This window comes from Telmatherina bonti (assembly GCF_933228915.1).
Source record: "Telmatherina bonti genome assembly, chromosome: 10".
In the NCBI taxonomy this organism is placed as follows: domain Eukaryota; kingdom Metazoa; phylum Chordata; class Actinopteri; order Atheriniformes; family Telmatherinidae; genus Telmatherina; species Telmatherina bonti.
Window position 1 is genome coordinate 14,491,604 of NC_136628.1, and position 15,841 is coordinate 14,507,444.

The window sequence follows — 15,841 nt, forward strand, 5'->3', positions numbered from 1 at the left end:
TGTAAAGACATTTCAGCTCAGATCTGAAATGCTTTTTGGGTCTGAACGGACCAGCGACTCTTAAAGGAGCCAAATCCTAAACAAGAGCTCAGAAACCTGGATCTCACCAACAGTCGGTTAGAAATAAAGCAGCCTTTACGATGGCAGCTTCTATGTTAATATTAAATGCTTGTTTTGACAGTATAATGATTATTTCTCTGAATAAATAACTGGAAAATGTAAACTTGTGGGGAAATAATGGAATCAGAAGCAAGAATGTGAGTGAAGAAGGAATGCCTCGTGATTATTGGTCAGCCTGGCGGAACAGGCTATAACTATTTTCATACACTGATGTTTCCGACTGAACATTACTTATACCTGGTAAATGATAGAGTAATGTTGTTAGTTTTTACTTTTCATCTATGGCTTTCACAACAGAATTGGACTAAAGTGCTGTTTGGTTTTGTGTCTTTTACTTTCCTACCCAGTTAAACGCTCATGGGCAGCCTGGGTGTTTGGACTGTGGCTGTGGCCGCACTGCTGGGGACGTCAGGGTGCTGGCTGGTCGAAGGGCACAGGAGCAGCAGGCAAGGCAGCGTGGATACAGCCAGCATGCCACGTACCTCCTTCCTGGAGCCACACTCTATGGTAAATATGACTCCATGTACTCATGCTTCAGCCTTCACCTCCTTTCCTTTCATTCAGCAGACTCAGGGTGAAACAAGGTGAATAAATCAATTAAATGAACCAAGGTAGCAAAGAAAATAAGTCATTCCTGAGGGAAAAGGAATTTGTCTGTGATATGAAACTCGTAAGCCCCCTGCATTAAATACAATAATTGATGATGTTTAAATTGCCAAATAATCCAAGAACATAAAGAGAACTTCGGCTACATCTTAGAGAAACATTTTGTACATTTTCATGAAAAAAAAAAAAAAGCTATTTTTGGTCTTTTCCCATATCAAGTTATTTCTGATTTACAGTATTTTACAGGTTTTTATGTCATTATCAAAACTAAAGTGGTAAAAGAGGCCTGCAACAGGCAATAATATAATAACTCAGAACATACCGTGCTTATAACAACCAAGATGCCCTATTGTGCTGTGATTGGTTGTGTTATAATTGAGCTGTGATTTCTTGTTTGATAGTCAGGTAATAAATTACATTCTAACCAGTCAAATTTCTGTCTGCCTTTACTATAAATGGATCCGCAGTAGACTTCAACTTTCAAATGGTGATTTTTAACCCCCACCTGAATAGTCACCTGATTTGTAAGTATTCTTAGGGTTTAAAATGGCATGACCAAATATTTCTAATTATCTAAACCACAAATGTACTAAAACTACATATTGGAAAAATGGCAAAGGAATGTTATAAGCATCATGTAGGGTTCCACCTCCTGCTGGGCCGCATGGAGATGTGTCTCAGTTCAATACCCTAAACTTTTGTGGTGATTTGTGGTGTTCAGTCAGTCAAAAAAACAAACAACAATCTGACCTGTGTCCTGTGTGGGGGGCAAAAATCAGATTTGGGCCTGCACTGTGAGCATTAGAGTAATTTCTGAAGAGTGAACTTTAGTTTTAGGCCGTAAGCCTGACAGACAGGAGATCCACCATTAGTCTAGAGGCAGAGGAGATGCAAGTATTTGTCAGACTCCAGAGGACATTTGTCAGGAGTGGCAGATGAAAAAGGTTACTTTAACTGAGAAAACATGAAGTCATTTGTGCTAATTAATAATGATCACCTCTTGAAAAAATACTGTTGGTCTTCAGTTGTCAATAGTCAATCTGATTCCCATTCGGCACAGGCCTTGTTTCTCCAGTCAGCTTAATTAAAGGACAATGGTGAAAAAAACTGCACATGTGCCATTCTATGACCAGCACTGCTCTATTTGGTCAGTTGATCATTAATTACAGTTTATCATTAAATGATAAACATGTAGGTTTGCATTAGGTCACATAACTGACAGTAAGATTAGGATTTTATCATAGCACCCAAATCAAATCAAACTTTATTTATACAGTACTTTCCTTACAAAAGCAGGCCAAACTAATGCAAAAACACAAATAATGTATGTATATATATATATATATATATATAGCTGCACGGTGGCCTCACAGCAAGAAGGTCATTGGTTCGATCCTTGGCTGGGGGGGTTTGGTCAGTGGCCTTTCTGTGTGGAGTTTGCATGTTCTCCCCGTGTATGCGTGGGTTCTCTCCAGGTACTCCGGCTTCCTCCCACCATACAAAAGACATGCATGATAGGTTAATTGGTCACTCTAAATTGCCCCTAGGAGTGAGTGTGGTTGTTCGTCTCTCTGTGTGTGGCCCTGCGATGGACTGGCGAGCTGTCCAGGGTGTACCCTGCCTGTCGCCCAAAGCCAGCTTGGATAGGCTCCAGCTTCCCCGCGACCCTGAATTGGAATAAGCGGTTTGGAAAATGAATGAATGAATGATATATATATATATATATATATGTATATATATATATATATATATATATATATATATATATATATATATATATATATATATATATATATATATATATATATATATATATATGCCTGCCATTTAATGAGGGGGGAGGGGGGGGGGGGGGGTGTTACTTTTTGACATTTAGGACTTTAAAAAAAACATGAGAGAAAAGAAAATGATGATAATAATAATAATAATAATAATAATAATAATAATAATAATAATGATGATTATGAAGATAATAATAAATCCTCAAACTATTTGCCATGAAGCTCAGAAGAAACATTCCATGAAGAAAACATTAAATAAAATTAATTATGTCTAGTATATATGTCTAAATATGGAAGATAATTCATGGAAAAAGTTTGGTGATGCCAAAAAGCGAAAATAATTGCCATCATTAGTTTGGAAAATTTCTTCCAAATACACTTCCCAGTATATCTGTGAATAACATGTATGAGTATGACAGCAATAAAGATTGTTCAAATCCAGTTTGGCTACACGTGCTCCACTTGATATTACTGATTTGATCTTACAGACTTGTATTCATAGTTCATAGTTACTGACCATAGAACAAACACCAAAATATTAAAACTTTTATTACATCTTACATGTTAAACATTTCCTTTTTAAAAATGCACCTTTTTATCCTCAGGCATACAAGTTGTTGCTCGGAGAACGAAGAGTTTAGAGCTGCTTCCCAAGTTCAGTTCATCTGAAATGCTGCCTTTTCTTTTGCAAAATTAATAATTATTCAACTTTTAATGTATAAAACCTTAATTTTTTTTTTTTTTTTTTTTACTTATTCTCCTGAGAAGCTTATCTGTCAGAAAAAACAGCGGTCAAAGTAGGTTTTCTTGCATTTTCTTCATATTGTTTCAAATATGAAAATTAATATTTTTTCAAATATTGGACTGAATTTCTCTCTGGTTAAGTTGGGATTTTGGTAGAGAGGATAAACTAACCAGTTGCTCTAACTTGACTCTGCAATATCTAAATATGATCCATTGCTTTTGAATTATTAAACTAATTGTGTACCACATACTTTGTTTTTTTGTTTTTTTTATCACTTTATTTTCTTTTATCAGACAACAGAATACAAACCACAACCCAAACTGGAACACAGAATAGGGGTCACTTAGGGATCACCAAATATTTAGATGTCAGATATTCTGCTTTGTTTTGTTACTAGTTCAGCCATTTTGCCCAGCGCTTAGTGAAGATGTCTTCCCTGATCTGTAGGTAATGAGTTAGTTTAGTCAGTGTAAATTTATTCCATTATTGCCAGCCACTGATCTTCACATGGTGCATCAGATTTAAGCCAGTTCCTTTTAATGGCTTTTTTTTACAAGCAATTATTAGAAATTTAAAGAGCTACTTCTTTAATTCCTTTGATATATTTCTGGGTGGCAAACCCAGCAGAAAATACTTAGGATCCTTAAGAATGACGTACGTCAAAATACAATCAGTTATTTCAAAAAGCATCTTCCAGATGGATATGAGGGTATGAGGGTGACTGACAAATGCATGCCCACAATGTCTCCAACAAAACTGTTGTTTCCCCTTATTCCACATACTCAGATTGTGATGTCTCAAAATGGACTATTCAATTAAGCTTTATTTGTATAGTGCCGCTTCACAACAATGTTGTCACAAGGCACTTTACATACACAAATCAACATACACATCGTTTCAAGTTAATTCATACATATCCTATAATAGAAACCAACTGATTGCATCAAGTCATGACTTCGATCCAATCCCACATCCTGAGCATGCACGCGGCGACAGTGGGAAGGAAAAAACTCCCCTTTAACAGGAGGAAAACCTCCGGCAGAAACTGGCTCAGGGAGGGCAGCCATCTGCCTCGACTGGTTGGGGTGGAGAGGACAGGAAAGACAGAACAACATGTACAACTGTACTTATTCAGGAAGACCTGCGGAAAAAAGGAGAAATAAGTTAGAGACGGCAATATTGTCATATATGTATACATTAATATGTTAGAGAAATAGAGCGAGGTACTTCTCAATGCATCAGGTAACATCTCCATTGTTACATAAGTAATTGATGGCTAGACTACCCAAACCTATAAGAGCAAAGAGCATAACCTGGACAGTTGGGTCCCATACATGCAGACTCCAACTCAGGAAAACTCAAAACATCCAAACATTCTCCAAACCATTTTGATAACTGTATTGATTAAAGCAAGTCAGTAGAGAAGAAGCAGGTTTTTGTGTAAAACCAGAGGTTTTCTGCAATGCCAGCTTGCGAAGGTGGAATAAGCTTCCAGCTAAAGGTGCTGCAAGTCAAGCAAATCTCATCCTCATTGTGCATATTGTATCTCAGCAGTGTGTAAAAATATTATTATAGAGTCTGCAGAAGTCGTACTGTATGTAAAAAAACTACACCCGTCAGCCTCTGTCACAGAGAAAATGTGGGAGAGAAAAAACATGAGATCTGATCCTTCCAGAAACACAGCAGGTTTGTTCTGTTTGTGCAAATGGAATTCTGGTGGGAACTATTTAGATTTCTCCACCCACTGAGAGCAACGCTGCGGCTCGTGCAGGAAGGGAAAATGCAAACAGCCTCCGAATGCAGGAGCTGCCTTGATTTAGAGCTCAACTAATATTCTGTGGCACAAATCTCAGCGTATGAAGCACAGTGACAAAAACTAAGTCTTTTAAGTCCCAGCAAAGAGCAGAGAGTATTTTTAGAAAGAAGCCCATAGCCTTTCGTTCACCTCTATGCTTGGTTTGATTCTTTAATCAATTGATCAAACAGCGGCACTCGAGATGATAGAAGGCGGTGCTGATGAGCACACTCAATTTTATCCTGCCATCACGAGGAAGCGTGTCTGCAATTAAGATGGACAGATGGCAGAGGGAGAGGAGAGAGAGAGAGAGATAGAGATGTGGAAGCGAAGACGTAGCAATGACAGGAAGCAATAAAACCGCTGTGTTTCTCATGGGACTCTCGGTCTCCTGGGAAGCCAAGAGGGGCCCCTGAAAACACGCACATGTTTTATCTCGGAGGCTCATTACTGCTGGCATCCACGCTGAGGGACAAAAAATGCGAAATGTCACTGAGCTTCAATCGCTTCGACATATTGGCTTCTTCAAAAAAATGCTGTCGGATTGAAAAGCTGTTTCCACACAGCACGTCGGTTGTTGCTTGTTCTCCCAGCATATGTTAAGAAATTGCTTCCAAAGTTGACAGATATTTATGCAAGTCCTTATGCTGGATCACGCACATGTGATCAATCACTAACAAGCACACAATGCACATCGAAACACTTGCATCCTGTTCAGACAAACACATACATGTCAGCTGCTGGAAGTTAAAGATGTTTGGTTGGTCCAATGGATTTCTTCCAATTTGCTCTTTTCATCAGCCAGATGTCGCCTGTTTAAGTTAAACTAAAGCATTACACAACCTCTTGAAATCTTCATTGCTTGTCTTATCTATACAGAGATGGGACTATCATAATACTGCATGTTTGTTTTTATTTTTAGTGCTATATATATATATATATATATATATATATATATATATATATATATATATATTTATATATATATATATATATTTATATATATATATATATATATATATATATATATATATATATATATATATATATATATATATATATATATATATATAGATATATATATATATAAATAGATATATAGATATATATAAATAGATATGTATATGCATTAAAAGTGTGTAATACACATCTCCTCGTTGTTTACATATATATATATATATATATATATATATATATATATATATATATATATATATATATATATATATATATATATATATATATATATATAAACTGCAATTTACTCTCCGTCTTTTATATGCCATTCTCCACACAAAGCCTAACATATAAGGTAAATGGGACTCTGTAAATGACATTACATGGTATACATATGAAACTTCATGCAGATATGCTACTTACAGGCATACTCTGAATGAATACCCGCCAACCTGCCAGGTTAAAAGGACTTTTGTCTAGTTGAAATGAAAACTCACTGACTAGTTTGGCAGGAGATGAATGAAACAAAGCTTTTTGGTTATTTGTCCTGGCAGTGCAATCACTGCAGTGAACACTTTCACATGGAATATCACGCATTCACTGACTGTCTGCTTACTTTAGCATGTGTGGTGTTGTTTACACGCTGCTGCCTGCCTGCACATGGTGCAGCTAAATGAGGAGCAGAAGAAAGATGTGATGTGATGTGTAGACAGTAAAAAGACAGTAAAACTGAAAGGTTTCAGTGCCTGAGTAGGTCGTCACTGACATCTGGCATGCAGATGGCCAGAGTTTGAGCATAAACACCAAGTCTCGGGACCTGACTATATCCATAGTGGTACAAGTCTGATAGGAAATCTGATAACATGTCATGTCAATTAGATAAGGAGTCAAGATTAATATTTAGGATAAATTATCTAGTCAGGATTTTTTTGTTTTTTGTTTTTTAGGATTTTCTATTTAAATATTTTGAAAGCCTGTACAGTCAAAATGCTCCTTGTTATTTTAGTGATGTTAAAGAATGTACTTGCTAAACATTTTGAGTAAATAATTTTATTAATGTTAAGAAAAAAAGCAATCAAAGCAAAAGTCAAAGAATGTTGTTGATTGCCACGTTAATGAAAAAACTACTAAACGAAACGTGTGATTCGATGTTTAGCTGCTGTAATCCGGATTGTTTTGCATGAAAACCATCAGGCCTTCTGATTGGTTGGTAACTATGAATCGACCAGCCACATTAACAGGTGACCAGAAAGGCTCATTTAGGGTGCATTGACATCAGGTTATAACATAGTCCATGATTATTGTAATGCTAACTGGCTTGTATTATTTTTGTACATATGTATACGTAGTTCAAATCTCTGTTATGTCAATCCATTACAAGTGTCACCATAGCAACACATTAATCAACTAAGATCAGCTGGCATTTGACGGGTAAAATAGAGAAATGGCTGTTAGTTAGTTCCAATGTCTTTGCCTATTTAGCAAGTTTTGTAGAAAGGAAATAAACCTTTGTTATAAAATGTTTACCGCGTGGTATAGGCAGATTAAACAATGAGTGCATTACACAGTTATAAAGCGTGTAATACACGTCTTCTTGTTGTTTAATCCTCACATAGTCCACTAGACTTGGTCCAACTGGGGACTCAGTTCAGATAGAGACGGCAACATTATTCCTGATCGAGACTGCTTTCACGCTGCTCTTCTTAAACGAATCGGACCTTTTAGGAAACGTCTTTCGCTCTCCATCAGAGAGCAAGAAAATATGGAGCTGCTTCACATCACAGTGGTCAGGTTGCTCTGGTATCTATCAGAACTTTTACTAAAATCTTCAACATCTAAGTGTGAGTTATTTCCCTCCGCTGTCTATCACCCCGCACACATAAACTTTGGTTCACGTGTGATGCGGGTAACGATTGTTATCAGAACCCAGAATGCACCTTGTTTTGTAGACACTTCCTGTATTTTGTCTTTTTGAACAGTACCAATGTCTTCAGTTCTTTGGTTCTTTGATCCAAATCAGAATTTGTTTGCACATTCACGTTATCTCCAAACGAAGTGGACTTTCCGAGCGAACGGACTAAGATGCGAATAATAAAACTGATCTCTCATTCCAGTAGAATTCAGTGAAAAATGCAGGATGATGGCAAATGTATCAAACTAAACTGTTCAGGTCATATTTTGCAGAAAAAATTTCTCTCTCTCTCTCTTTTCCTCCTACTCTCTATCCGCTGCCCACCTCGTCCTCTGTGCGGTTGTCTTTCTAGTTTATTTTAAGTAATGAATGATTAGAAAAAAAAAAGAAGAAAAACTGAAGTAAAACACAGAAAACCAACAAACTTTCTTTCTTTTTTTTTTTTTTTTTTTTTTACTTTTTACTCCTCTGAGCTTATAATAACCACTTTTGTGTTCTCTGTTTGCAGGAGAAAGGAAAGGCAGACGGGAACATCGATCAATGTGAGTACACTTACTGTGTTCAAACCAAACATTATTTTTCAAAACACGCCACGCGGTGGTCCATTACAAAATGTTTCTATCCTCTGCTGTTGGTCTGGTGTGGACTTCTGGTTACTGGGAGACGCTGAAAGCAAATAATTCAACAACAAATAGTTCCTGTAAAATGGGCCACGAGGAAAACTCTAATAATGATATGTCTGTGAAGATGTACTGCGCTGCATTTCCTGCTTCGGTGTCTTCGGACCCTTAAAGCATGAGCGATTTAAATATAAGTTTGGGAAATATTTCACTGTGCAGATGCTGTGAGATCACTTACAGACCGTGCATGAGACTTGGAGGCGTTGTTTTATTGTGATTAATGCTGCTTGGAAATGAGAAGTATGGTGAAATTAAATGGGATTTTTCAGTAACAGAGTGAAACTAAGCTCTCCGTGTCCTTCCACTGAGTCCGGCTCAACAAACAAATACACATCTGAAATCATTTATTCACCTCTCAGTAGAGTTGTCAGGTGAATAATTATTTTGCTGTCAAGCACATTGATGCCCCTGCCAGACATGAGTAAATAATGTTTCTCCAACTTTGGCATCATTTGTTACTTAATGATTGCTCAGCAGGTTTTGTGGCTTTATAATGGACATTCTCCATCTTGACAATAAAGTCCCAGTAAGACCTGCTGATGTTTAAACTACATCCTAATTTTGGTCTTTGAGCAACTCTTCACCTTTTATTCATAAACTGTCTGACTCTTTTTCTTGCTTGTTAGTTTTTTCTGTTTCAGTTGCGCGCCGGTGTGATATTATTGTTATTTTGCGAGGCCATGAGCAGAAAGAACCAAAGATCTCCAGCGAGAACCAGAAGGTTCCGCTCACGTTTATTTCAAGACTACATTGGATTTGTAATAACCAGGCAATTTATGTGTCTTATTGTTTAACTGTCTGATGGCTTTATAGATTTCATTTACTGTGTTTTGTTAACAAGCTAAACAGCTTAAAAACAACCTTACAAAAAACATCTGAATGAGTTTTCTTGGACTTCAGTTTGAGCAGGGGTTTGTGTGTGTGTGTGTGTGTGTGTGTGTGGAGGTAGGGTTGGGGGAAGGGGTCTGAAATGGCAATATTTCCAGGGCTGACTCGACTTTTTACTCGACGGGTGACCTTATCTGTAAACATTAGGCCCACTGTGATGTGCTGTCTCTGTCTCCAGAGAGAACGCTGCTTCCTGTCTTGAGTTCTGCGTGTCTGTTTTTAGTCGACCCAAACATGAATCAAAAGATTTCTCCTCATACTTAAGATCATATTTGCATCCGTACATAGCTGAGCTGCATACAGTATGTACGGTAATATTTGGGCATTTCTGTGTGGATGTTGCATGATCTTTCTGTGTGTGAGTGTGTAAGGTCTGTCCAGGTATAACCGGGTTGAAAGACTCTCTGTTGCCCCGGTGATGGACCGTCATTCTGGCTTTACCTCTGCACACTTATTTGGTTCGTTTCTTAGTAGCATCTTGCTCTGTGGAGCGGTGTAACAGGAATCTGGAGCCTACCCCAGCAATCCCTGCATGAGAGACTGGTTTCCAGTCCATCATCGCAGGCGATGAAACATCTGATGCTGTATTTGCGTTTCTGACTGGACTTTGCTCAACTACCTCTCATAAATCTGCTGAATTGCTCTTATTTGCATTTCTAAAAATAACATTTGCATTAATACATTTAGCACTGTTTGTTTAAGAGCTGATACTTTGATAAGCTGGGATGCTAAAAATAAACAGATTTTTCTGCACTGACAAATATTTTCTCTTTAAATGTTTGCATGGTGTCAGTATGAATGGTTTTGTTGGTATAAACCTGTACAATAATTCATCATTTGGAGCATTATGTGGATGAACAGATAGGCAGCTAGGTAAATGATTGCAAGAAAAATAGTTTGATCACAGCAGGAAGTTGCACAATAGAAAAATGCCACAACAGACCTAATAATCAGTTGAACCTTCCTGAAAGACGTGAACAAGAAGAATAAAACTTAAAAAGTGTAAACATTGTAAGTAGAGAATATATGCAAACCGTTTTAGGGCTTGGCTGTATGCTGCCGCATGGTTTCTGCTGCATAAGCTGTGTTTCAGTATGAATCTTCAGTTCATTCCACTGTATAGTTTGAATGTTTGTGCATCTTCATGAATATCTGCGTGTTTCTACTCCTTTGTGTTTGTCTCAACACCATCAGCATGGTCGATAGGAATGCTGTTCAGTAAATTGCACTGCAACACAGCTGATGCAAGGCGCTTGTATTGATGAAAATACTATTTACAGCCAGCGAGATGCGGTGCGACATCACTCTGATGTCGTGTAGCGGCTTCAGTCTGCGCTACATTCCCTGAGCAGGATTCACCATTTAGCCATTATCTGTGAACACATCAAGATGTCTCCAGGACAACATGGAGGTTTTTTGCTTTATATTTGTTATTTGCTTTAATTTTGGGGACTTTGTAAAAGCAAATCTTGGTTGCATTCAGGTTATTTACGATTCCTTGCCTACTATCTGTTTGCATCTTGTAATTCTGTTGCATCAAAAAACGTTAATTCTTTTCATTAGGAGCAACAGATGCAGATATTTTGTTTTTCCATTGATGATTTCTCATCTTACCCAAAATGTTTTAAACATTTAGGTTTAAAACAAACCCAAATGGTAAATTTTTGTCATGATTTTGTGAAGTGCATGTAGCTTTACAGCATTCAGTAACTAGCAGCTGTTTTAAAAAAAAAGGAAAGTAATCTGCCACGCAGCCATCAGTGCATTATATTAAGCTACAGGAAGACATTAATAATGGATATTTTCTGAACTACGGATCATGCCACATTTGCTGGTTGTAGTGTTGAAGTGAGGGATGCTGGGAAAGTCTCTGACAGCATGTCTGCCATTTGAGGATGAGCTCGGCAGTATTTTTTAGCTTTTTCCTCACCCTGATTTTTCTCCTGAGACTAATTATCCACCGCTCGTTTGTATACTAAAATAGAGTGTTGCTATTGTGTTTCCTTTCTTGGTTTTCTCTCCTTTCCCTTGGATGATTATCAGCGGAGCTCTCTGGGACTGTTTTTACTGTCATTACCTGGTTGCTTTTCGCTTTTTTTTCATGATGTCAGTTTATCCTCTTTTTTTGTCAGTTTACTTTCCTTTCATTTTTATTCTCAACTTTTTTCTTTCCTCTTCGTCAGTGTTATTCAATTTTTTTTACTTATTTACTTTAGTTTCCCTTTCCATCCCCTCCCTATTTGGCAAAGCTGTTGTAAAGTCGTCTCCAAGCCTCACATTGAAATGATGACATTAATCAAATTGGCCCAGTTTTACTTCTGGAGACGACACACTCCTAGTGTTACCTGCTTCAGTGCAAACATCACATATGAGAATTGGCCGACTGGTCAGAGTGCGACTGCATGGAAAGTATGCAGTCATTGTTGCTGAATACTCTTTTCACAGCGTGTTGTTCCTGTCAGCAGGATCCATATGGAAAAATTGAATATTGTCCATTTATCTTCCAACGGAATGGTGATTAATTTGGTCATGAGTGCTTAATTTATGGACCTTTGCAGAGGCCTAATCAGAGTTTGTTACCGTCACAAATTAAACAATGGCAAGAGGCAAAGCGAGTTAAGCAGTCGTGTGGTTCATTTAGATTGTAATTGGGTGAGAATTAGACGGGACAAGGTTGCAGAAAGACTCTCTAATAAGCAGCAAATGACTTGGGAGGAAGCTGGGAGGAGACGAGCCGAGTGGAGGCAGCGTATGCGAAGCAGGGGATGAAGGAGGGGTGCAACAGGACAATACCACACATCCAAAGTCATTTCCTCGCTGAATTATTCAGCCAGATAAGATGTACACAGCATATTGTTATATGTTTACTGTGCTCTGACTTATGGCCATATTTGCATGCACCCCCCTGCCCCCACCCCTCCCACCCGCTTCTGCCACTGATTATCTCTGAAGAAGGTAAATAAAAGGGCAAAGAGAAAACTAGACCTCATCATGAACCAATAAGAAATGGGATAACAACTAGACATTATTGAACATGATTGATTGGCTTTGAAGTCAGGGAAACTTCAATATATATGCTACCAGTCAAAAGTTTGGACACATTTTCCCACTGGATTTAATGGAAAAGTGTGTTCAAACTTTAGACTGGTGGTGTATTTTCCAGCTATATGTCTGACCAACACATTTAGTATGTGTTTATCGGCTTGTTAGCTGAGTGAGCAACCTGTTAGGTTGAGATTTTTACGGTCAAATCTCCTCAAAGCTGCAATTTTGTAGCCGTTAGCGATGACAGTGCAACACAGGTAAAATTTGATAAAGCAAAAAAAGAGAGAGAACACACGATTGTGTTCTAAGGTGCTACATACCCAATTTTACATCCTTATAGTATTTAAAATTCCCCTTGTAGAAAACTGCAGACATTTACCTGCCATCCAGTGAATCTAGGGCACGTTGAAGGGAAAACTTGACGTAAATCTTTACCATAAGCAGTTATTAATAGTCTGTCAAGTAGAAAGTGGGGGAAAATTGCAGCGATATGATGGACAGCTGGTGATGTTGATGGATGCTGTAGTGAGCTAATGGCTGATGTATTCAACGGCAGGCAACTTTACTTTGGCAGCCGTTGATGTAAATGGGATTCTGGGTTAGAAGAGTCATAAGCAGCCAGTCGTGAGTAATGGGCTGCTATGACTGGAAGATAATAAAGGACTCCCAAGTTGTGAGCCAGAACTACTCGGATTTTCCCATTTTAATTAACAGGAAGCCGGTTTGTAAACAAACCTTACAGCCTCAGAAACCTTTGCATTATTCTGAGAAGTACAAACATATTTTCATGTGCAGCTGCTGAGCCAATTTGTCACCAAATACTGAAAAGAAACTCATTAATATTGGTTCATTAGCAAAGAAATGCCTTAACCAAATGGTTGCTTTTGCTGTAGGTTCTTGCAGGTTTGGAATTATCAAGATTCTTCCAGGAATGATTCCTGTAAGAGCTTCATTTCTGTCAACAAATCTCTCTGTTTGCATTTTGTAAGGTTTTAAAGGAATTTATTTAACACTTTTGCTCTCGTTCATTGGTGATTAATGAATAAATTGCAACTTGAAAATATGCTTTTTTTTAAAAACTTTTTAATTAGCCTAAATGTCTCACACAGCAGCATGTATGCAACTTGTATCAGAACAAACCAAATAATTTATCTCAAGATTTGATTAATTTGGTACTGTTGGTATGCCATGGCATGAACAGAAGACCTTACTAGCTGTAGGGAGGGAAAAATATCATTAATTAAAATATTAATAAATTATAAAAAGAAAAAATAGCAAATGTCTCCTTGTTGGAGTTCTGGAGACATTTGGAGTCTATCCACCCTTTCAAAAAGCAAGAGATGATTAATTCTGTTTATGCAAACTGTTAGAGTTTCATAGAACAAATAAAATCTGTGATTTCTGGCTATTGCATGCATGCATCTCTCCCAACATCATCCTAGAAACTTACAGCGTGCAGGAAGAACAGGTACGGCTGTAAGTTGTAAGTCACTATCTCTCACATGTCATAAATCTTTGTGAAATATGACTTAATTTAGCTGTTAAGTAATAAAAATTACTATGTGAAAAGTTCATTGAGACATAGAGGACTTAATCAAAATACTGAAATAAAATAAGCTGTGCTAAATCCGACCCACCTTTTCGGATCATCAGCACAAAATCAGAGTACCTTCAGGTAAAGTTATGGTCAAAAAGCTTACAAATATCCCATCACCTGCAATGCAATATGATCAGGTTTGTGCTCTCTGATCCAGCTCAAAAGCAGAGAAAGTTTTACATCGTCAGATTTATTAGCAGTAAGTGTGAAAGTCAAAGACAAAGGAGATTTGTAGGGACAGCGTTGGCTTCATGTTGAGCATGCCAACAGACAGCTAGAAGGGCTTAAGGAGGGCATTCAGCCTCTCCAGGGAGAGACTGACGGTGGCACTTTAATCTGACTGGGACAAGCTGCAGCAATGGCCGTATTTGGACACACACACACACACACACACACACACACACACACACATTTCAAGGTGTGGATAGACACTGAGAACAGACAGGTTAAGAAACACTGGAAGAATCAGCCGATACGAGTAATCCAGACATCATTATCTGAACTCCCCCAGTCAGGTTTTTAAACGATGCTTACACGTGTGTCCGCATCACAGCGGGGGCACATGACATCAGAGCAGATGTGACAAATATACGCATGTTTTTAAAGCAAGAGCAAATCACATGTCTCATCTTTCAAAAAGTCAAATTTTAACCCCAAACTGTGGCCCACTTTACTGTGATCATATTAAAATGAGCATTTTGACATAATAAACAGAACAGTCTGACTTCTTTAGCACTTCCACAGTTCACCGACTCTCTTTCTTGACCCTTAAAAACATCTTATGCAACTAATGAGTCCACTAATTGACAATGAAGGATTTCTTAATGAAGTGATTTATTATTCATTGATTCTGTTTTTTTAGAGCTCAAACTGATTTCTCTGATGCTGGTTTTTGCACAACTTGCAATTTTGCATTTAATAATTAACTCAACATTTTAGTGTTACAAACGAAGCTTTCCAAAAATCTTTCATGTACAATTTGTTATCTGCTCCATAATACTGTTTTCTAATAGTCCAGTACTGCAGAACTTATCTCATGTATTCATACGAGTATGATTGTCTGCATACCTGCTCGCTTTATGGTGGACTCAGTGAAGGGCAAAACCTGAATGACACCATCAGCGTCTCTGCAAACCCCCTCAGATCTGTCCGTTACCTTCATACTCTTCATTTTTACTGCCTTACAAGTCAACCACAGACGGCTTTATGAGCTGAGAACAAAAATGATTGCTTTGAATTCAGATTATATGCCTCTGTGCTCAGCGCTATCTGTTCCTGTTGCTTATTTCCTCTGGTACTGCGTCTGCATATCTCTATATAAGGCTGTTTCTATACAAACGGCTTACAAAATAAAAGGAGAAGCCAACAAAAGTGCATGGAAAAGTGAGAAAAACGTCAGAAAAAAATTGCCTGAGGTGACTTGGTATTGTTCTGAAAGCATCTGGAGATTTGTTGGAGTGATGGGAGACTATTCTTCCCTTATTTGTTATTTTTGTGACAGCGGTGGAAAGTACTGTCTGACAGGTCGGTCAAAAATGTTCCTCTGGGTTGAGATCTTGGCACGGTGAAAGCCACTGCGTGACATTGATATGATTTTTTTGTTTTCCCCCTACTGAATCATCCCGTGATACTCGGTGCCCAGTGGACGTCGAGACTGACAGTCTCAACGTTTTTCATCAGAATGGCATAATTTCTACTAGGCAGGTGTTTGTTTG

At 37.9% G+C, this 15,841-nt stretch overlaps 1 protein-coding gene across 1 annotated transcript in view; it reads left to right on the forward strand.

Moving 5' to 3' along the window:
- Window positions 1-477: 477 nt before the first annotated feature.
- Window positions 478-15,841, forward strand: part of fstl4 (follistatin-like 4) — a gene marked incomplete at both ends in the record, with an annotated part of 237,648 nt that continues 222,284 nt past the window's right edge. The window contains 2 exon segments of the mRNA XM_079248015.1: window positions 478-627; window positions 8,425-8,458. Of these exon segments, the coding sequence (XP_079104141.1) occupies window positions 478-627; window positions 8,425-8,458 (184 nt within the window).